At 40.8% G+C, this 23175-nt stretch overlaps 1 protein-coding gene across 8 annotated transcripts; it reads right to left on the bottom strand.

The window, feature by feature from the left end:
• Nucleotides 1–1868: 1868 nt before the first annotated feature.
• pou2f1b (POU class 2 homeobox 1b) lies at nucleotides 1869–21395 on the bottom strand. Of its 8 annotated transcripts, none has more exons than XM_053627746.1 (14): nucleotides 21157–21393; nucleotides 13163–13228; nucleotides 12581–12672; nucleotides 10335–10517; nucleotides 8681–8810; nucleotides 8482–8573; nucleotides 8062–8235; nucleotides 7765–7906; nucleotides 7261–7406; nucleotides 6907–7089; nucleotides 6644–6749; nucleotides 6027–6369; nucleotides 4664–4764; nucleotides 1869–4346 (listed from the first exon to the last, which is right to left on the bottom strand). In XM_053627746.1, exons 1-14 carry the CDS (start codon nucleotides 21200–21202, stop codon nucleotides 4069–4071), a joined length of 2082 nt encoding a protein of 693 aa, XP_053483721.1. In that variant the 5' UTR covers nucleotides 21203–21393; the 3' UTR covers nucleotides 1869–4068. The 8 variants fall into 8 exon arrangements, with proteins under 8 accessions (XP_053483721.1, XP_053483724.1, XP_053483720.1 ...); XM_053627749.1 differs by having other exon boundaries at nucleotides 4676–4764; nucleotides 6907–7086; nucleotides 8681–8816; nucleotides 21157–21392; XM_053627745.1 differs by having other exon boundaries at nucleotides 6907–7086; nucleotides 8681–8816; nucleotides 21157–21392.
• Between the last annotated feature and the right edge of the window lie 1780 nt (nucleotides 21396–23175).

The following is a 23175-nucleotide window of genomic DNA, read 5'->3' on the forward strand; positions in this document are numbered from 1 at the left end:
AAATATGCACTCACCAACTAACACACTATAGTTTGCTACAACGCATCGATTTTCTAAAATAATAGTAAGGCATAAATGATAAGGATAAGTTAATTTTGTTAAACTAAGAAAGCCAGTGATGTTGCTCCCTCGTGCTATACAAAAACATATATAAAATAAAGTAAATAAGTTGAAATGATTGTTAAAAACCATCACGGCAAATCAAGTCGATAAACATGTCAACAACAACAAAGTTAAGATCAGGTGCTTTTTGGGTCCGTTTCCCAGGCAACAGTAAAAGCTGTGAGCACCATGGCAAGCCCCCTCATTCAACAAACTATATTTAATTGCGGACGGTGTAAATGACAGCTAACACCACATCCATGGTGTAGCGTAAAATTTTTGGCCTTGAGGGTTTTCGGTTTCAAATCATAAAAAGTAAGTATTATTTGTTTTTTTGTTGCTTTTTTGGGTTTTTTTTTTTTTTTTTTTTAAGCGTAACAAAACACTACATTCAATCTTTATAATAGTTGAATTATAAAATATGAGTACATTACATATGTATATTTATATATCTATATATAGAATTTAGGGAAACCGTTCTTTCTAATTATTTAAGTCGTTCCTCAGATAAATATTTCAGTAACGTCCCACGCGTCCTGGCACCACACCAATGCACTAAAACGACGGCAATACAGAACCATACGTAAAACTACACGTCCCGTAAGGCCATGTGGAAGCCTCAGGACAGAACCAGCGGAGTGAGCAGCAACAAGCCACAAAGACATAGGCTTTTTCACTTTGGCAAGTAGGACAATAAAAATAATAAAATTGGAGGTACCCTATAAGTAGTAGTACTTGAAACAGCAGTAGTAGTTAGACTTAATATTGTATTTTTTTTTTTGTATCTGTTCTTCTATGTTTTCTTTTTATGCAGTATAGAAAATTTTAAAAGGACAATTCCAACATTAAAAAGTTCTTGTCTGTTGGCGCCATTTTGCTTAAAGCGAACCTTCCATTTAAGTGCTGATGAGGTAATTCAAATAAAAGGCATTTTTAAAAAAAAAATAATAATAATAATAATAATAATGCAAGCAGTTGGATAGAAACCAGCAGACAGGGTAACAAAAAAAAGTTTGACAATAATCCTCAGGCCCGTATGGATGGGGCTTAGAAGAAAAGAAAAAAAAAAAAAGAAAGGAGCTAGAAAATTCATTCAATCTCTAAAAAAACTAGAGACGAAAATTGTAAATGCCAGTGAGCTTTAGGTGGTACATGATCTATGTTTTTATAGTTAATTTACATGTTGATGTCTGGCTGACAGAGCATGCACCCTCTAATTAGACATTCTCTGGTAAAGCATGTACGATTACGGAGCTGAAAGACCACAATCAACCATAAACCAGGAACAGTCCACTTTAAACAATAAAGTAAGAAGCAATCAACAAAGAATCCTGCCTGCATATTAACTCCATCAACACAAAAAGTGGTTTTGGTAGACCACACTATGTACCGTTAAAGCCCTGTGTGTTTGTGTGTACCAGTGCTGTGCCAGGCTTAGAGGACAGTCAAATAAAAGGAGTGGTTTGGGATTTTTCCACATTCCACCCAGTCTTACACGCTACAGCGGCAAGAGCATGAACGCCAACGCCGCAAGTGGATTCCAGTGAACTCTACTGAGGATGAGATCTGATCTAGGAGGCTCTAGGATTACAAGTTGATGACTGCATCAAATGTAGAGCATTATAAGAAGTGGTGGTATACTAGGCATTTGGAGGCCATTACGTATGCTAACAAACATTAAATATGAAAAGAAGAAGAAGAAGAAGAAGAAGAAGAAGAAGTGAGCACGGCCCAAGCTGTATTACACTTTAAAGCTAAACACAACTCATTTGTGAATTGTAGGAGTTTGGTAAAGAACAGAAGTAAGACATGAGGAAGCTTGTCAGTAGTGTAGAGTGGTGATCGTGTGGCCAGCATTTCGCTGATCCCCACAGGCACAGCAGCTAGCAAGAAAACGACTTTGGTTCAAGCTTTACATCATGGCTGAATTACATTGGTAAGGGGAGAATAACAGATCAGTCTGCTAAATCTCCTAAATATTGACCCAAACCTGCCTAGATAGTGGCTACTTCAGTCTATTAAGGAACAAAACACTCAGACATCTTAGAAGCGCACAGAAAACAAGAACCTGTAAGACAAAAGCACCTTGTTTCCATCCGCACGTAGCACATCTTTGAAATATATTAACTTTATCAGGGAGAGAGCGAGGACACCTGCGTCAGCCCTTACCCCCTCTCTCACATCTCACTCACAAAGACTTCTCAGCAATGACCTGGAGGGGGTCAGGTTACTTTTTGGGTGTTTTTGCTGCAGTGCATGGTCCTGACCACCTCCACCCTTTCCAAACCCACCACATCCACTCGGGTTATTTGGTTAGCTGCACAAACAAGACGGAGCAGAGCGGGGGAAGCCATATCAACTGAAATAAAATATAGTTTTGTCTTTGGAAATGATCTTCAAAATATTGCATTATAATATTTCCTGTGGTTTACCAAGAGCTTCCACTCATAAATATTTAAACTTACCCTACGCTACAATGGTAATATACAGCAACATGTTTTAACAAATATTTTTGGTATATATCATAAAGAGAGGCCAGCAAAAAGACCTTAATAATAATAATAATAATAATAATAATAATAATAATAAAAAGACCTCTTACTCAGAACATGACATTTTTCCTCCCTAAACACCAGGCAGACCACAGTTCTCAAATCCAGTTTTTTTTTGGTACAGGTACTGTGCACAAGTAGAAAAACAAACACCTTAAAACTCTCCTGGACAGAGGACAACGTTGCTTCTTGAAATGTTACAGTTGCCACCAGACATCTGGTGGTATCCTCCTACATGACCTAAACCATGAAAACGCACACACACACACACACACACACCAAACTCCTATAACCCCACCATGACACTACACAGACAGCACACCCTGTGATGGGAAGACCTTAAGAGGCTGACTGACTTTGGGACAAATACGGGTCACAGTCTAGGCATCAAATGGTCATGCCACTAAGCTGTAGCAGAACGGTTTCAGGAGCTCTCAGTGCACCATCTCCACATTCTTTACAAGTGACTGAGGTCTACACTGCCCAGCTATTGCAGCCCAAGACCTGTCACCTTTGTAATGACTGCTCATGCAATCCTTTAAAGCTATTCATCCTATGTAAATAAGCCCATCTCGGGGTCCACTCTTTAGACCCAGACTAGAACGTGTTTTAAAAACCTTTGCTACCAAGTATTGAGAATTTCCTCAGTTAAATCAGTGTTTCCAGACCGCGACCGTACAAACGATTCCTTAAAGCAATGAAACCGTATCACAGCCACTTATTACTCCGTTAAAGCCTTGTAACCACATGTGAGAATTATATAGGACTAAAGCTGCATCAGATAAAAGAAACCATAAGCCAAAGGAAAAAAAATAATAAAAGATTGATACGAAGGTTCCAAAGGCCTGCAAAGCAGCACCTCTGATTTAAAAAAAAAAAAAAACACAACAGTTCAAATCAAAAGGTGTCTTAAAAGTTCCTCAGTAATGACGATCACAGTAAAGGCTAATAATGCTATCAAGAAGGAGTAATTCAACCGTTGAAAAATAAACGATAAAGTGATGTGTTTTTGGTTAGGAGTGTTTTAGGATCAAATAACAAGATATAAATGCAAAACGTAGAGCGAGTAAAAAAAAAAAATTCACTCAAATAAAAATGTCTTTGCATTACCAATTGAGCAAGCGTGCAGCCCAGACACAGTTCAGTTTTGGCCATCGTAACGCTAGGCTCTCTTGCAACACCAACATTCATGAAGTTTGTTGCTGAAAAATCAAAGCAGGCAACAAGATAAAAAAAAAACCAAAAAAATTTTAAAGAACATCTCAAATAAAAGATAAAAAGGTATGAAAATGAAACAAAAATATTAACATAATATAAAACTTCATTTTTAGTAAGTTTCTTTTTGGTGGTAGCAAAGGGATTAAATAATGATTGATGAGAAGGGGAAGGAGGAGGACCAAGCTGGATGGGGCTTTCACTGGGCCTTGCTGATGGTGGAGACGGGCACCGTTGCCGTGGTGACGGCATTGTGGTCTGTAGCGACATGCAGATTGAGGGCCCCGGCGGCCCCTGCGGCTCCTCCAGCAGACACCAGGCTCACCGGGTTGCTGGTGAGCAGCGACAGGTTCTGTGGGTTCAGGAAGAGTGGCGCCGTCACCAGGTTCGGGGTGCTGCCAGCACTGGCGTTGGCAAAAAGCAAGTTCCCACTGCCATCCAGAGAGGTGATGGGCAGAGTCCCGCTTGAAGCCAGAGCTATCGAGGACAACAAGACAACAGAATTCTCTCACTAATCAGGGCGTACCTTTTATATGGAATATATACTACATGTGCCAAGTGGCAAGCATACAGCAATGGAAAGCATTTAAGCTTCGCTGACATTAAATTAAAAAAGAGAAGCACATTGCTGTGACTCCACGGACTCTCAGAACAACAACATTGTATGTTCTAAGATTGTTTAGCAATAATTTCACTACAGTCAATTTCATAAAGCATCAAATCAGTATCTTGTGTCCAAAACTGGTGAACTGAGTGTGATGCAGGGTGAGAAAAAAAATAACGGGTGTACTTGCCATTCCACACACCTTGGATGGTGGCCAGAGTGCTGTTGCTCATCAGTGCTGGACTCAACGCACTGCCCAGACCACCAGGAGCCAGACTCAGCAGAGCCCCACTAATCAGCATAAACACACACACACACACACACACACACACACACACACACACACAGCGTGTGTGAGAGTGCGAGAAAGAGAATCATTGTAATTATGTGTAAATAGTAAATTAAAAGAAATAGTGCTTCCTATGCCTTACAATACGTGAACTAACTTCTTTTAAGTAACAAAGTAGGGCTGCAACTAACGATTATTTTCCTAATCGATTAGTTGGCAGATTATTTTTTCGATTAATCGGGGGGGGGGGGGGGGGGTGGCAAGTTCCAGTACAATTTTTTCATTTATTTAAAATAAAATCTGAGTGTTACAAATATAAACTTAAGACTAAAACTTCACACAACTGTTTGTCCAATTATATACGACTGAAAAGAACCCAATACACACACACCAGAATATATATTATTCATTTAGGTCTGCAGTTTAATTTCATGCTGTTTTTTTGCATCTATAAAAATTTATGCATAAATATTCATACATTATTATGGATGCACAAAAAGCACAGAGTTCTACAGTCCTAGAATTCTACAATCCCTGGTTGATTGGTAGAACCTGTCATTCCCCAGGGATTGGTTCAAATACCAGGTTCAATTACATTTTATTGTTGGTGTGACATTTAATTCGACTCTCTGAATTATCTTTTGTTTGTTTTATCCATCAATGCCACACTTGAACTTGTCTACCACTCATAGGTTTTTACAAATTATCATTTCATTTGTAAATAAATTTAAAATAAATCCATCAATGAACGATCGTCAGCTCAGCTAATATGATATTTGTGAATGCACACAAATAACCAAATTGATTGATTTTAAAACATCTCAGTTGAATATATTTTGATACATTTAACAAAAAATATATATAACATTATTTAAACATTTTTAAAACTTTCCTGCGGACCCCCTGCAATTACATCATTGACCACTAGGGGTCCGCAGAAACTAGCCGGTAGAGTACACAGTGCATAGTGTAAGTGTGCAGTCACTTGGGACACAACTTTAGTATTTACTCTCCGAAGCGTGTTTTCGGAACAGAAGTAACATAACGAGTAAATGTACCGTGCACAGACCAACTAATCGATAATGAGAATCGTGGACAACAATTATTATCGATTTTATTGATTAGTTGTTGCAGCTCTAAACAAAAGACAAATAAATTCGTGGGTATGCAGACTTAAATACACTTACTACCTTAGATGTGAACTCAACAGTTTACAAAGAGAAGAAACAGTGATAGTGAAAGAAGCAGTCATAAGACCACATACCCAGGAGCGAATTGTGAGGAGGCCATGAGGCCTGGGTTGAGGCTGGCAGCTGCAGCCATGGCGGCAATGCTGGCGCTGGTAGGCAGCTGTGCAGCTCCCTGCAGTGCGGCCGACAGGCTAGACGCAGCCACCATTACCTGGCCCGTGCCCAGTGTGTTCACCAGCGTGGTGGGTGCCTGGGTAACGGTGCTTGTTGGCTCCTGAGTCACTGCCGACTCAGCCGACAAGGCCTGTGGCGCACTGGGGGAGGGGCTGAGTGAGGGCGACGAGGTTGCCGTGGTCACAGAGGGCACTGTGGAGATGGCGGATGCAGTCTTAGTAGTTGCCGAGCCCACAGTGGTGCCTGGAAGAAAGACAGTACAGTGAGCCCAGCACCTTGATCACACCAGATACGAGTCCAAGATGAAAAAGATATTTAAAACAGCAGTATTACAGTCGTAAATATATGCCACATTTAAGACGACATAAAAGTAAGCAAGGAATACCGTGTGATAATGGTGCTTTTTTATTCTGTAAAATAACAAGCCTTTAGACACAAAGCAGACGAACCTTGTCTTTGTGTCATATACCTTAAAGCACAGCTCACTGGCCATCACCAGTGCTTGAGTATAGCTTACCAGTGAGTCCAATGCTGGAGATACTCGTGCTGGTGAGAGGCAGAACAGGATTTACAGTCAGTGTAGTCGAGGTGCTACTGGTCACAAGACTGGCTGTGCTAGGCGCCTATACAAAAGAACGACAAAAAGAGGACTTAAGAATGTCTACTGGGAGAGGAACCTCAGTGCCCTCCTGAAAATGGTCAGTTCCATAAAACGTAATCTTTCATAGTACATATCTCAAATATGTTTTTTTGGTCATTTAAATGTACAATTCAGCGCACCAGGGATGTGGAGGGGGAGAAGATTGCTTTAATGGGGGTGCTGGCAGCACTGCCGCTGCTGGGCGGGTTAATCCTCTTCTCCTTCTGCCGGCGGTTGCAGAACCACACACGGATCACCTCCTTCTCCATGTTCAGCTGGTCAGCGATCATGGTGATCTCCTCAGAGGTAGGTTTTTGGTTCTGCTTGAAGAGGACAGAAACGCCCTTTCAGCATAAGACAGCCAATGGAACTTTAAACACTTTTCCCACAGTGGGGACTAAAGTTCAAAAGTACAGCATTACTACAAACTAAAAAGATGCAAGTCAAAAGTAGCACTGACCAGTTCAAATATTAGAATAGGAGATACTCCTCACCTCTAGAAAGCTCTTTTCTAAGGCCACTCTGATGTTGGTCTCGATGCTGGTCCTCTTCTTGCGACGGCGGTTGAGGCCCTCCATGCCCAGCCCAGGGGAGCCAATAGAGCTAGGGCTGGACAGGCCCTGGTCCGACGTCTGGTTCTCTGCACACACAGCACGTACAAAGACACACAGCCGGATATAAGTACCTGAGGCTATTGTGGTTCATGAAATCCTGCTCTACGGTACCAAACAATTTCTGTATTCATGATGAACCGCTAAACAGTAAGTGAACTTGAGTTGATCACACAAATTGCTACAAGATGCTGTGGTACATACAACAGTAACCAGTTCAATTTAAGTGAAAATAACTGGAGGTTTATGAAAACAACTCCCATTAGTTCAATCTAAACATGCATTAACTACAATGTAAATGTTCTCTACTTGGAACAGGCCTGAGCTATGACAGGAATCTGCTCCATATCCTATCCACCCAGAGTAAATGCCAGAGTAGAGAAATACCTGCATCGTTTAGCCACTTCTCCAACAGAGGCTTCAGCTTGCACATGTTTTTAAAGCTCAGGTTCAAGGCCTCAAAGCGAGAAATGGTGGTTTGGCTGAAGTCATTTCCATACAGCTTTCCCATAGCAAGGCCGACATCCCCCTTTCACACAAAGATAAACTGCTCGAAAGAGAAACTACTAGAGATATGTGGTATAAATATCTAGCACACAATGTTGCCTCATCAACAGGCGATTGGGACTACTGACAACGCCAAAGATACAAAATGACAAAATGTATATTTGTGTAGCAGTTTACCTGCGTGAAGCCTAGTTTGATCCTCCTCTGTTTGAAGGTCTTGGCGAACTGCTCCAGTTCCTCCAGATCACTGGGTTCCTCTAGACTGGGTGTTTCCATGCGCTTTGGTGTCGTCTGGTTGTGAGGGAGGGTCTGGACGGGGGTAGCTGCTATCGTGCGCGTCGGTGTTGCTGGCTAAAGAGCACACAGTATTAAAGTGGAGATCAAGAAGTTACATTTTAACTATATGGCCAGAGGAACACAACCAGAGTCACAACAAAGAGTGACGGATGAAGCTTTATTGTGACTCTCTTTCCTCATATTCAAAAATTGGTTGTTATTGGGTTGCACTTCCTACAGGTAACTCTTTTGCACTTCCATAAGTGCTTCTGAAATGCTCACTAGTGTGCTTGTGCTTTTTAAGGTTTGGGGATTTCTGACCTGTGTGGCAAGAGTGATGCTTGGCTGACTCTGCAGGAGGTTGGCTTGACTTTGAGGTAGTTGAGTTAGAAGATTCTGGGCTTGCAAGAGGCCTGTTAAAAATCATATTTAAAAAAACCCCCGAATATCAGTAAAGGCCAGCCGAAGCAGGCTAGTTCTACACATGGTTGTGCTGAGATTAAAATGGCGGAGCACTCACTCTGCTGACCCTGTGGTGTCTGTGAGATGATGAACTGCGCTGGCTGCAGCTGGGCGGCAATTGGATGACCTGGCTGGACCAGTACAAACTGCTGCAAGTTGAGGTTCTGCTGCTGCAGCTGCTGCAACTGCTGTGACTGACACACACACATACACACACAGTGAAATGGAGAGAAAGACAGAGAGACAAAACTTTCACTCACTAGGATCAATGCCAGGGCTACAAGACCCGTGAAGGACTGATCTCTTCGAACTGCCTTACATAGCTAAAGAACAATGCATGGTGGTAATCTGTGTATTTCAGTGACAGCTGGTCATGATATTAGATTAGATAAGCCATAACATTAAAACCACTGACAGGTGACGTGAATAACATTGATTATCTCATTACAGTGGCACCTGTCAAGCGGTGGGATATATTAGGAAGCCAGTGAACAGACAGTTCTCGAAGTTGATGTGTTGGAAGCAGGAAAAATGGGCAAGTCTAAGTGTGATGGCTAGACGACTGTGTTAGAGCATTTCCAAAACGGCAGGTCTTGTTGGGTGTTCCCGGTACGCAGAGGTTAGTACCTACAAAAAGCGGTACAAGGAAGGACAACCGGTGAACCAGCAACAGGGTCATGGGAGCCCAAGGCTCAATGATGCATGGTACTTTAACATGCACTACCTCCCTAAACATCGTTGCAGACCAAGTACCCCCGTTCACGGCAACGGTATTTCCTAATGGCAGTGGCCTCTTTCATCACTACAAAAAAATTTGTTAAGGATTGTTTTGAGGAACATGAGAGAGTCGTCATGGCCTCCACATTCTGCAGATCTCAACCGGATCGAACATCTGTGGGATGTGCTGGACAAACAAGTCTGATCCATGGAGGCCCCACCTCACAACTTACAGGACTTAAAGGATCTACTGCTAACGTCTTGGTGCCAGATACCACAGCACACCTTCAGAGGTCTTGTGGAGTCCATGTGTCGACATGTCAGGGCTGTTATGGAAGGTGTTTTTATTGTTATGGCTCATCGGGGTATCTCTCATATGTGACTTTTCAGTCATTGCTTCTTCAGGCCATTCTGTGTATTCTTCTACCAACACTGGTGCAGCTGTTGTGCTGGTTCTACAAAAGTCCAAAATAGTCCACCGGATGACTTTTGTTCACAGCCTATAAACTGACGCGAATGCAAAAGATTTCATTTAGTATCAATGTCCTTTCATCTCTGAAAGACTGGGGGTTTAGCCCTGCTAACCCATTTATGACAGCTGCCCCTGGTGTATTGTGAGTGTCCCAAACCAGACTTCACAGAACCCTCACAGACTTCCAACACACCTGTGCCATGTTTTCAGAGTGTTCATTATGACTTGGTTGGCGTATGTTGGTGTATGTTGTGAGCTGGAATCATGCACCCTAGAGTTTCCTAAGCAGGTTTGGGAAACACTGTTCTATATTTACTAGTACACCCCCAACATTTCACATCCATAACCTGAATGGACATTTCACTGTTCATTACCATGGCTTTCCAACTATTACAAATCTACACATCATATTCAGCAAATCAATCAAGTACATCCAAGAAGGAATATGAGATATTAAATAAGCAATACTTTTGAAGAAAAATAATAGAAAAAAGTAGTAGTGTTGTGCTTGTGTTGTTCTTACAGGTGTGATCTGAATGGGCTGAGAAAGGGGGATCTGTGTGATCGGCGTTGCAGCGGAGGCAGAGATACTCGCTCCTGTGGTGCTGCTCTGTTGGCTGGCCGAGTGCTGCTGCACAGCTGCAGCCAAGAGCTGCGCCTGAGCCTGCTGCAGCAACAACTGCTGCTGCGCTGGAGTCAGAGTCAACTATAGTGTGAGAGAGAGAGAGAGAGAGAGAGAGAGACGGACAGAGAGAGACAAAGAGGAAGAGGAGTAATCTCTCATGACCAAATCAGTTCATCAGTCGAACTACCATACTGCACATGTTTAAAAGGTACAGTCAAGTGATTTTAGCAGAAGTTAGCTGAAACGGCTGTTTTTGAAACAAAAAAGTTAACCTAAATGTCAGTGTGTAAGGAGAGCTTTTTGAACTGACATGATGGTTCAAGGTTACAGACTTCGAGGCACAATGGAAAACCTCCAAGTCTAATAGCTTCTGGAACGTCAGAAGAATTTCATTAACGTTACCAAAAGCTATTGAAACAAACAAAATAATTAAATAAAATCACTGACTTCACCATTAAAGTCAATCATGTACTAATTTGTCAGGATGAAGGACCAAGACTGTGTAGAACGCTTTGGTCTCGAGCAAGACATGCTTGATGCCAAACATGAACATGCACTCCCTCACACGGTCACAAACATGTGCACAAACCAACGTCCCAACCTCACGTTACCCACCAACCCACTTGATCCGTGATCCTACGAACGAATGCATGATCCGTGCACTGGTAAACACATGCAGAGAGCACATCATTCAACACATTCCCAATGAACAAACACGATAACGTCTGTATGCTGCACACTATGCACGGTATGGTTCAGGTCAGGACTGTTTACTGTATTATTCAGACAAGAATCAATTTCTGTGTCGACATGATGTTAAATGCTGACCAACTGAATGCTCAGGTGTTCATTCCCAAGAAAAGGCTGCATCTATATGTATTGTACAAAAAAAACAAAAACAAAATGACTGATGCAACAGAGACACTGCTATGGGGAATAAGGGGACATGGTGATGAATACAACCATGTGTAAACACTAGCTCTGAGGGCCATGTGCCACTTACGCCAGCTAGTTGCCCCCCTGGCAACATGAGCTGAGTCTGGGGCAGTGTAACTTGCTGGCTGGAGGCTAGAAGCTCAGCCGAATCCTCTGATTTACACTAAAGATAGAACACACAATGTGGTCAGAGCTTGCAGAATTTACCTGAACTTTGGTAAGTAGGGAGGATGTGAGGTGAAAAGACAAAGGGCCAGAAAAGGGGCCACATGATTATATTTGCGTTTTTTTTTTTTTTTTAAGGAAACATGATATGAGTCAAGGGATCTATATAAATTACTGGGTAAGAAAAAGTTCCTTTTTTTTTTTTTTTTACAGTAGAGAAAAGATATGCAAAAAGACCGCCCTTCCTAGCCAAAAAGGAGATGGGAGAAAGAAAAGAGAAATTAGCAGAAAGAGGCAGAGGGTTAGCATAGCCAAAATGTTTCACAACAGCTTGCCTTAATGATGATAAAAATACACTGCAGCCCTCTGAGACTTGAAGGGAAAGGGAGGTGGGGTATGTTAATTAAAGAAACGGTTATGCAGTACATGCAAATTCTGCACTGATTTGCATATTCACTGCCATCTGTTTCCGAGCAACTGCAGAGCAGCTAATTAGCATATAGGCACAATTAATTTCCCTTGTAAGAAGGAGATCATATCTTTTTTTTCCCCCCCCACAGGCATGTCTGCATAGCTCCAATCTTGCATTTTCAACAAATCCAACATAATGTACTGCAACACACATGCCCAAATAACTCCTCTACCTGCCCACATCCACACACCCTCACACAAATATTGACAGCTGAAGATCATATTAAATATGCAGAGAGAGAGTTTGCAGCAGTCAATCACACGCATGATAATAATGGAGTCTGACAGAAAGGTGTTTAGACACTCAGACAGGATGCGTCATGTCAGCAGAAAACAATGACCCTGGGGACATCTCTACATTCCGATGGGTTCGAATGCCTGTGGTCTGTGTGACCTACATGCTTCTTTAGTTAGCTTTAGTCAGGTCATTCTTTTTAATGGTTTGTGTGTGCACGTGTGAGAGAGAGAGAAAGAGGAATGCAAAAGAGTGATAAAGAAAGAGAGATTGATGAAGAGAGAGAGAGAGAGAGAGAGAGAGAGAGAGAGAGAGAGAGAGAGAGAGAGAACTTTACCTGTTGGAGCAAGGCTTGTGCTTGTGCACTGGTGATTGCGTTTGTTGTTTGCACCGTCTGCCTCTGAAAGTCCAGTCCGTTCGTTTGGGCACCTGGAGAGAGAGAGAGAGAGAGAGAGAGAGAGAGAGAGAGAGAGAGAACCGGGCAGCTGCTGAATAGATCAAAGCCATAAAATCCCCTTTCAACTGACATGACTTATGCTCTCTCTTTCTGAACCAAAAGGTATTCCGTGATAAATATGCAAAAAGGCATTCACCACTCTTCACTACTCTATATCAGATACGGTCATATAACACTCCTATTCCAACATTTACATCTTTAACTCGGGTCTTCCTCCATAAGAAGTAAAAATATGTTAAAGACAGATTTGTCTATAATAAGTACTGAAGCACGAGAGCGTCTCCATCTGGCAAATTATGCAGCCATTAAGCCCAAACAATGCATTTCCGAATGTAGTAGTAGTAATAATAATAACTATTATTATTATTATTATTATTATTATTTCATTCCAACACTCCAAAAAGAACAATAAACACTAGGTAAACCAAGTGAGCTTTTAACTAGTCTGGACAGGTAACTCACCTGTGCTTCCGTCCCCACTCTCCATTGCACATTTATTTGTTTCTGACGGATTACTCATTCTAGAATCTGAAAGAAACAGAGACAGGCTTGAACGAAACCTTCCCTGCACCATCAGCACTGACCTCACACTAAACAAACCATGATGTCACCATAAGTAGGTTATATTTAGGAAAACATCTGCATGTGCAACAACTTAACAGGAATCATGCATCATCATACATTACCATGGTTATACAACATAACAAAACCCTCTGCATTTTGCGATACAAAAAATCAACACAGGTCTGTATTTAATAGCCAATTAAATAGCACAATATATAAAATACAATTTAACGACCATGACCTCCATATATTAATAGTGCAGCATGCGCACGCACACACACACACACACACACACACACACACACACACACTTACAATCCACTCACCAGAAACAGCTATTCCTGTTCTCTCAAGCATGGTCTCCATAAGCATCCACAACTGTCTCTCACTTCACACAAAAGCAGAATAAAACCCAGAACAGCACACACGTCGCTTTCCGAGACACTTACCGACCAGTACAACCACCAAAAAACATAAAAAATGTAAATACCGACAGACAAGTAGAGACTACAGCCGTATAATGCACAGTAAAGTACAGCTAAGCCTACAGAGAAGACTGCTCTTCCTCTCCCGATCTCTTTCTCTCACTTATCCTCCCTTTCTCACTTACTGCCATGATCGTCACGACAACCAGACTGTGAAAAACTTTTCCCCCCAGAATATACAGCAGAAACAAAGAGTGCAGCTGGCAGTGCCCATAATGAAGCGTAATCAGTATTCAGCTGATTAAAGTCGTATGCAAATTCGCCCCTGCCTCGTTAGCACAGCAACACTTTGAAGTCCTGCAAGCAATTCATTCCACACAGCGCTCTGAAAGCTTTCTGCATAATTTACATTTTTCATAAATATTTATCATCTCATTAGCATATTAATTGGATGGCTTTGGAGGGGAAAAGAAGGGGAAAGAAATAACCTCTACAGTGCAGCACAATAGCTCACTGGAACCCACACAAGCACAATTACCGCTTGCGAAGACCTGCGTCTAGAATCGATACATGGCACCTGGACCTGCAAAATTAAAAGTGCTGCATTTGTATTTAAAAACCTATTACATATAGCATGATTATATATATATATATATATATATATATATATATATATATATATATATATATATTTTTTTTTTTTTTTAAATTGAGACTGTTCTGATCCAAGAGTGAGAAACTACTTTAGGAACCTCCTTCACAGTCATCACAGCCCCCTTACAGCTTCAACACACTCCACTGATCAAATCCAGCCAATTCTGCAGGTTTAATTCCATCATGGGACACACACCATGATTAGCATACCCAGATTAACTTCAGCTCTCATTAGCGGCTCTTTTAAGAAGTTAATTCACTTTTGCAAATGACTTTGCCAGAAGACGAAGTCTATGTTTATTCATCAAGTTACTGGAGCCAAGAATATATATATGCAAGTGCGGAAAGGATGAAATGGCGTACCTGTAAACACTAATAATGCTCCGATCCAGCCTAAACATCATATGCCTCCCAGCCTACTTCTTACAGATTCTTTTTTTTTTTTTTTTTTTTCAAACCCAATACAAATCTAAAAGACACATGGGGCTTCTAATGTCTAAATTAGGTAACACACTGAAGGTTAACAAGTCCAATAATGCTTTATTTTATCTGTATCACTCACTTCAAAGTAAGCAGAAGTAATCATGCTAAAGCCAGTCTGAAAGACGTTGTTGAAAACAAGCAGAAAACAGCGCTCTCGTCTTCACTGCTTTTACACACTGTCGGTGTGCTGATATTATGCAAATAACTTAATTTGCAGAATTTAAAATATGGAATTTTAAATATGGAACTCATTAGTGGTGTTTTATTGAAAGGCAGACTGAATGCCACAAAGAAGATAAACAGTGTTGAGAGTTTCAGTACGAGTAACCATGGACACAGAATATTAATTGCATGCAAATTAACCATTTGAATTAAATTACAGAGACTTTCGAGTAGAAAAAGTAGGGTGGGCACATCATAGCCATCAAGGACATTCAAACCTAATATGCATAAAATAATTAATATTGCAGAGTTTTTGCATTTCACATAGTGCAGTAATACTGAGAGATGTAAAAGGCAGTGTGACATTTGGTAACTTTTCCTGGCCTGATGTAAATCCTAAAGACCTTAAATATAAAAGACATATAAAGCCTGATGTTACTGAAATTACATGACAATCTTCTAGAGGTCAGAGTTTGAAAGAAAAAAAAAATCTTAAAATTGGAGAATGAAGTCAGTTAGATGATTGTCTTTACAAAAGAAGTTTTGTAATATTTCGTATGATCACAAGACTATATGAAAATGGATATAAAGCAACAAATCACAGCCTTTTCAATCCTTATTAAAGACAGCTGTGAAGCATTACACAGAACTACTGCGCAAGTACACCATCATCATCATCATCATCATCGTCTAGAGGTTTAACCATTTAGATTAGACTGATTTTTATTAGCACATTCAATCTAACACCCCAAAGTTTGTTATTTGTCTATCTGGGGAACCTTAGATGATTATATTTTAAATCATACAAAACAAGGTTTCCCTTTTAGAAAAAAAACAAAATCCAAGTAGAACCCTTTTAGAACATCCAAGAAATAGTGAGGAGTTTTACTGCAATTGCTTAAATACAGTCTCCTGTAGTACATAGCCTAATTAGGGGCCAAGCACCGAAGGTGTGCAGGCACCCATTGTATTCGTTCGTTTTCTTATTATTATTTTGCTTCTTCTTCTTAGCCCTATGAACTGCAAGTAGGAAAATGATGAAATTTGGCATACTCATATGACCATGAGTAGAATCCGGGCCAATTATGGCCTCTCTAGGACCAACTCTATATCACCTCCACTAGTTCAAAAATTCACATTTCAAATGGTTATGATTGTTGAACTTTATCCTAGAGAAAAGAAATTGAGTTCATCAGATTACTCTCTTCATAGTGATCACAAGCCACGTCTTACATGAAGACTCCACCCATTACAGTAGTCACCATTTTGAAATGTACAGTATTCAGTTTTTCATTACTCCTCTTTCAAATTTTGTCCAATTCTTACCAAAATTGGCTCAGATGACAGAGCTGCATATAAATTACTGAACATCATTTTGATGTTCATATCAAAGTTATGATGTCACAAATTTAATGAAGTTGACCCAAAATTGGATCAGAGGCTGTATCACGGCCGTACTTTGACCAATTGTAATGAAACTTGGTAGTCTTCATAAGCACCATGATCCGAGAGTCCGTGCCAAATTTGAAAACAGTAACTCCTATAGGTCAAGAGATTTGAAAATTTAATTTTTGTGCTTATAACTTTTGAATACTTCGATAGAAAATTATGATCATGGTGTCTACGGATTAATTGGGTCATGGCAAATACACAGATACCAATTTTCCCAGGATCGGACCAACCGCCCGTCCGCCATCTTGAAATGTGTCGTATATTGTAATGTATTTGATACACCTGAAAAAAAAAATTGGTAGGAATCATTCATAGCATTTTGTCTAGGTGCCTGAGAAATTTTAACACAGAGCCACCTAGTGTTCTAGAGATAAGGTTTTTTGTAAAAACATAACTTTTGAAAACATTGACCAAAATTCATTTTTTCTGTGGCATTACATTTGTGGCGCACCGTGAAAACCGACATGCGGCAATACTAAAAATCCTGCGTTCGATTCCCATGTGGTGCAAGTTCTTAAAAGTTTGTGCAATGTTTTGTCTTTCGGTCCCTTTCTTTTGAGGCTCAGCATTGCAGTAACCTTTCCACCTCTTGGCATGCAAATAAATTCCTCTGTTCTGTTCATTTCCTGTTCAATCTTATTCTCAGCTGTGCTTCTGAATCTATCTTTTATTCATTCATGAACATTCTATTTCTCCACTTCGTGTTCTTCAGGCTCCGTGCTGCGCCTGCGGTGCTTGGCCCCTTTAAACGCTGCTTGCAGCTTTAATTAATATTTGGGATTGTAAGGTAACATTCATATAAGGGATTGTTCGTATTCACAAGGTTCATATACACACTCCTGGGATAAATAAATAAATAAATAAAAATGGGCCAAGCCCAAAATGGCAAAATATTAAGCTTTAAATGATCTTAACAAAAAATCACTGGTCAGAAATTTTGCCAGTATTAAACAAATGCACTCCTGGGTCCTCCTGTGCCACCATTTGCTCGGTTACTTTTGCTGCAGTGAACTGTTTTTGGGATAAAGCTAGAAACAGGAATATTCACTTACATAGGCTTCTTTTATGCAAAAGTAAATGTTTGATGTAAAATTCAAACTAACATGTCTGGGTGTACAAAATTAAAATAAAGTATTGGAAAAAAAAAAAAAAAAAAGCTGTCTGCAAGTTTATCCACGAGGCTGAAACGTGTAAAGAAATAAAAAGGAAAAACTGTCCCATACTAAATTCACTTACCGGTTTGTTTAATTCTTGTTAAGATCATTAATAGCTTAATTTTTGGGCTTGCATATACATACACACAGTGCCCTCCACTAATATTGACACCCTTGATAAATATGAACAAAGAAGGCTGTGAAAAATTGTCTTTATTGTTTAACCTAATACAAATTCACAAAAAATACTCTGCTCTCATGGATATCAAACAATTGTAAACACAACATATTTTTAGAAAAATAACTGTTACATACAGGTGTGCAATAATTATTGGCACCCTATGAATTCATGTGAGAAAAATATATTTGAAGTATATTCCCATTGATTTTTTTATTTATTTTTTTTAGTACACCTGGGTGACTAGGAACAGGAAATTGTTCAACCATGACTTCCTGTTTCACAGGAGTATAATTATGAGGTAAAATCCCTTAGTCATCCATAACAATAGGTAAGAGCGAGGTATATAGCTGTGATGAGCGGCAAAAGGTTGTTGAGCTTCACACAATGGGGCGTGTCTATAAGAAAATAGCACAAGCATTGAAAATGCCCATTTCCACCATCAGGGCAATAATGAAGAAGTTCCAGTCAACTGGAAATGTTATGAATCGACCTGGAACTGGACGTGTGTCTATATCGTCTCAACGCACTGTGAAGAGGACGGTTCGAGTGGATAAAACATATCCAAGGATCACAGCTGGAGAACTGCAGAAGTTAGTTAACGTCTTGGGGTCAGAAAGTCTCCAAAACTACAATCTGAAGTCAGGTACATCACCACAAGCTGTTTGGAAGGGTTTCAAGAAAAAAGCCTCTACTCTCATCCAAAAACAAACTCGAGCGTCTTCAGTGTGCCAGACATTACTGGAACTTCAAATGGGATCGGGTTCTATGGTCAGATGAAACCAGAATAGAGCTTTTTGGTAATAAACACCAGAGGTGGATTTGGAGCACACAGAGAGGTAGCCATATGGAAAAGTTCCTCATGCCCACGGTTAAATATGGAGGTGGATCTTTAATGTTTTGGGGCTGTTTTTCTGCCAGAGGACCTGGACATTTTGTTAGGATACATGGCATCATGAACTCCATCAAATATCAACAGATATTAAATGAAAACCTGACTGCCTCTGCCAGAAAGCTTCAAACAGGCCGTGGTTGGATCTTCCAGAAGGACAATGATCGTAAACATCATCAAAATCAACACAAAAATGGTTTACTGACCACAAAATCAAGGTCCTGCCATGACCATCCCAGTCCCCTGACCTGAAACCCATAGAGAACCTGTGGGGTGAACTGAAGAGGAGAGTCCAGCAGCGTGGACCTCGAAATGTGAAGGATCTGGAGAGATTCTGTATGGAGGAACGCTCTCAGATCCCTCGCCATGTATTCTCCAACCTCATCAGGCGTTATAGGAGAAGACTCAGAGCTGTTATCTTGCTAGCACAAAAATATTGACTAAAAGGATTACAATAATTATTGCACATCTATATTTAACATTTGTTTTGATAAACCTGTGTTGTGTTTGCAATTATTTAATATCCATGAAAGCAGAGTATTTGTGTGTGTGTGTGTGTGTGTGTGTGTGTGTGTGTGTGTTTTCAAACAAAATTTCAAAAGGTTAAACTATAAAGACAATTTTTCACAGCCTTCTCTGCTCATATTTAGCAATATTAGTGGACTGCACTGCTCATATTCATATCAACAGTGAACACTTTTTAATGCAAATACTTAACTGTTTTACACAATTAACCTACACCCCATAGCTCCATTATCCCACTATATGGTGGACTCATAATGTCATAACTTTAGGATAAAATGCACCTCCTCCTCCCCCCCAGTTCTTTTAGAATATTCAGTGCCACTTGTGCCTCCATTGTGCCTTCAAATTCTCTTTCAGACAGCAGAAAAAGCAGCTCTCAGCCTCACACACACACCAATCTGCCCAGAAACGTGTTGGAGCATGTTGAAGCCGAAACTCAGCTCTATATGAAATAACAGTCGAGAACTCGAACAGTAACAGGAGCTTCTTCCCGTCTCCTCTCTGCGCCTTTTTACATTTTCCTGACACCTCCCAAAATTAGACTTTCTAATGAGTCTGTGCTAATGAAGTTCAGGTTTATGCATTCTGTAATGGTAAACAAACGCCTCCCCCAGGCAGAAAAAAACCTCCCAGAGACACTCAACCAGGCGCCACAAAACAACCCGCACGGGCTTTTATTAACATTATACTCATTTCCTTCTTTATTTATTTTGGTCACTAGAACAATAAACAGACCGAGAATCATCCCATACAACACTGAAACCCCGAAGTGTATTTGTTTTGACCGTGGAAGGGCTCTATCCGGGCCTGATTTTAATCCATTCAGAAGCGCTAGCTGGCCTGCTACATATGCAGCAGGGAGAAGAGCAGCTGCGGGGAATAACCGCTCGCGTTATAACGCGTTATAGACCACTGAGCGGGCAACATGTCCACAACGAGCACTGTTTATCGCTTTATTCCTACAGCAGCCGTGAGAAAACAGCTGCGGTGTGCGCAACAATGTATAATTAAGTGTTTTATTCGAATATTCCTAAACCTCAGAAAAGACAAACAAATCATCGGTAACATCAGAGCCACCGACGCTTTGGAGAAACATCGCGCGCGCTCTCTCTATCTCTCTCTATCTCTCTCTCTATCTGTGTGTGTGTGTTGCTTGCTGTTTATATGACTTGCTGTTTACATGAGCCGGGATGCTCGGTGTGTGTCGGCTCTGATAGAATATGCTGAAGAGCGCATTCTCCTCCACCAGGCCCCGCATGAATAACGCACAAGAGGGCTGCACAAAGGCACCAGAACGGACCCTAAATTTATTATTATTATTTATTTATTTATTTATTTATTTTTAAAATCACGCTGCGTTTAAAATCCTCACACCGAACACCCATCCGTCCTCATTACCTGTCTGACACGACACACACTTTGCCTATGTATAGTCTCTGGCTGATCGCGATTGAATGAATATGCAAAGCGTTCTGCACAGTACACACAAGAGACACACACAAAGCAACTGTATTAGCATTAGCCTGTTAGCTACTCATAACAGTGAAATGATACAGACTCCACTGACACTCCGGAGTCTCCGAATGATGTCGCAGGTTGTTTATAAAGTGTGCATTGAAGCGTTTGGACGCCGGAAGGTGTGAATGTGTCACGCGCACTAAGCGCAAACAAAGGGCGCGTTTTGGTTATAATGTAGCCTCGCAGCGCAAAGCAGTGTTTCAGTGTTTCAGTCTCTCTCTCACACACTCACACACTCTCTCTCGCTCTCTGACGCGCACACACACATATACACACGCATATACACACACACACACTGAATTAATCCGCGGATATGCTGCGCGAAATAAGCCGCTGTAGATGTCTGAACGCGGCGACGCCTTGTTTACGCTCTTCCTTCGCGCTTATCTGGCTTGAGAGAAAGAGTGTTTGAATATGAATATGAATATGTAAAATGCAGTAATGATTACCTGGTCCTGAACTCTCATCTTGACTCGCTGCTCCTCCGTCCGCCATTTTGAATATTTAAGGTGAAATCCCAACCCTAGACAAACACAACCCGGTATAGCGCCCCATTGAAGCAGAGCGGCTCGCCGAGCGGGTGCCATTATATTCAAACACCGCCGGGAGTTTCCTCAGATACACGCTTAATATTTCATCAAGTTTCAGCTGGCCTTTTGGTTTTCCATAATAGACGAAAAGGGGTGAAGACTCCGAGCTAATGGCTACTGTAAAAGCTAGCAGTTTTTAATCCTGAGGGCTTTTTAAGCCTGCATGGAAGGAATTGATTAGAAATAGAGTAGAATTGTTGGAAATAATCGATAGGTTTTACATCATCATTAATAATGAAGGGTTTTGTGAATTTATTTACTTTAGGAATTATGATAAGGAGCTGAAATGACTAGACCTGGAGTTCTTAAAAAAAAATTCAACTATTAAAAAAATAGGTTCATTAGCCTGTTTAAATATGTACAGTAATGTTTTTGTGGAGTTCCTGTGCATGTTTTCCTCATGTCTGTGTGGGTTTCCTCCTGGTTCTCTAGTTTTCTCCTTCCTTCCAAAAACATGCTAGGATTTCTGACAGATAAACTGCCCCTATAAGTGGAAATGAATGTATGAATATGTGTGTGTGGGTGGGTGTGTGTCTTCCTTTCCACCTCACACTCGGTGCTCTCAGGATAGGCTCCAGGTCCACCTCGAAACTGACCATTTATAACTTTTTTATAAAGCACCGAATAATCTTGCCCCACAGGACCTGAGCGAACTTTTGGTCTTTTATGATCTGCCACGCCTACTTCGATCAAAGGTGCAGGCTATTTGTTGGTACCTTGAATAGTGAAAGCTACAGCAGGGGGAAGAGCTTTCTGTGAAATAGAGCTTTTTGTGAATAGTTTTTTTCTTAGGTAAAGGAGCAGATCTAGAGGACTCACAGGCATAGAATGTTGTGGTGAACTGGGATGTATAGATGCTGTCCCCTGTCCCCTCCCCCCCACTTTCACACGTTCACCCAGGTTTATTGATGGTGGAGTGGCTGGCCGCCTTATGTCCCAGGGCATTCTCATGTCTGTGTTACCTTCTGGCTCCCCCTTTTAGTTCTGCTGTCATAGCTAGTCTTGCCGGAGTCCCTGCTTGCACTCACACAAACTACACTGTCCTTAACCATTACAGGGCAATAAGCATACCTAATAATCTCTCTCTCTTATTCCCTGTCGCTCTCCCTCTCTCTTTCTGTCGAGCTACACATGATACTCCCGAGATACCAGTGATCCTGACCCCTTCTGCTCTCTGGACCTGCCTGATCCAACCCGATGCCCTACTTCTGGTTGGAGTTCTCATCAACTGGAAGTCACATGCTGCTGCTGAGGATGTCCCACATGGTGCAGCCTAAAGATCATTGAGATTACTGAGGATGGTACCACTTAAAAACCACAAGATGGCTTTGGACCTCAATTCATATGAACAGTTATGCTATGATGGCTAGGATTACAATTGCCACAAACAGATTTGCACTCCATCAGTGGAGAAGTTCAACAAAACTTCTTGTAGTCTTCATGTAGAAACTGTAATAAATGTTCCTGCTTACACAATTGCACTATTTGACCATGTAGTATTAGCACAGTTGTAGAAGGGATTTATTTATTTATAATCGCACTATCCATTGTTACCCAGATGAGGACGGGTTCCCTTTTGAGTCTGGTTCCTCTGAAGGTTTCTTCCTCATATCATTTCACCTCACCACCGTCACCTCTGGCTTGCTTATTAAGGATAAATTCATACCTTTAAAATCTCTATCCTGAATTTATATATTTCTGTAAAGCTGCTTTGGGATAATGTCCATTGTTTAAAGATGTCCATTGTTGGGACCAATGTCCACTGAGTTGAATTTTTATCAAGAATTTCATTAGATTTATTTTGACATTATTTACAAGCCAATTTTTATTTTTACTTATTTATTTTTTTTTACTTATTAAGATTTGGTTTAAACCTAT

This window comes from Ictalurus furcatus, chromosome 6, assembly GCF_023375685.1.
Source record: "Ictalurus furcatus strain D&B chromosome 6, Billie_1.0, whole genome shotgun sequence".
Classification (NCBI taxonomy): Eukaryota; Metazoa; Chordata; class Actinopteri; order Siluriformes; family Ictaluridae; genus Ictalurus; species Ictalurus furcatus.

Bases quoted from the DNA above. Each gene is read 5' to 3' on its own strand.
- pou2f1b (XM_053627744.1), bottom strand. From the start codon at position 21,202: ATGGCGGACGGAGGAGCAGCGAGTCAAGATGAGAGTTCAGGACCAG. The intron at 12,673-13,162 runs GTGAGTTACCTG...CTCTCTCTCCAG, and splicing joins GAGTGGGGACGGAAGCACAG to GTGCCCAAACGAACGGACTG. The intron at 6,750-6,906 runs GTGCGCTGAATT...TCTTTTGTATAG, and splicing joins TCTCCCCCTCCACATCCCTG to GCGCCTAGCACAGCCAGTCT.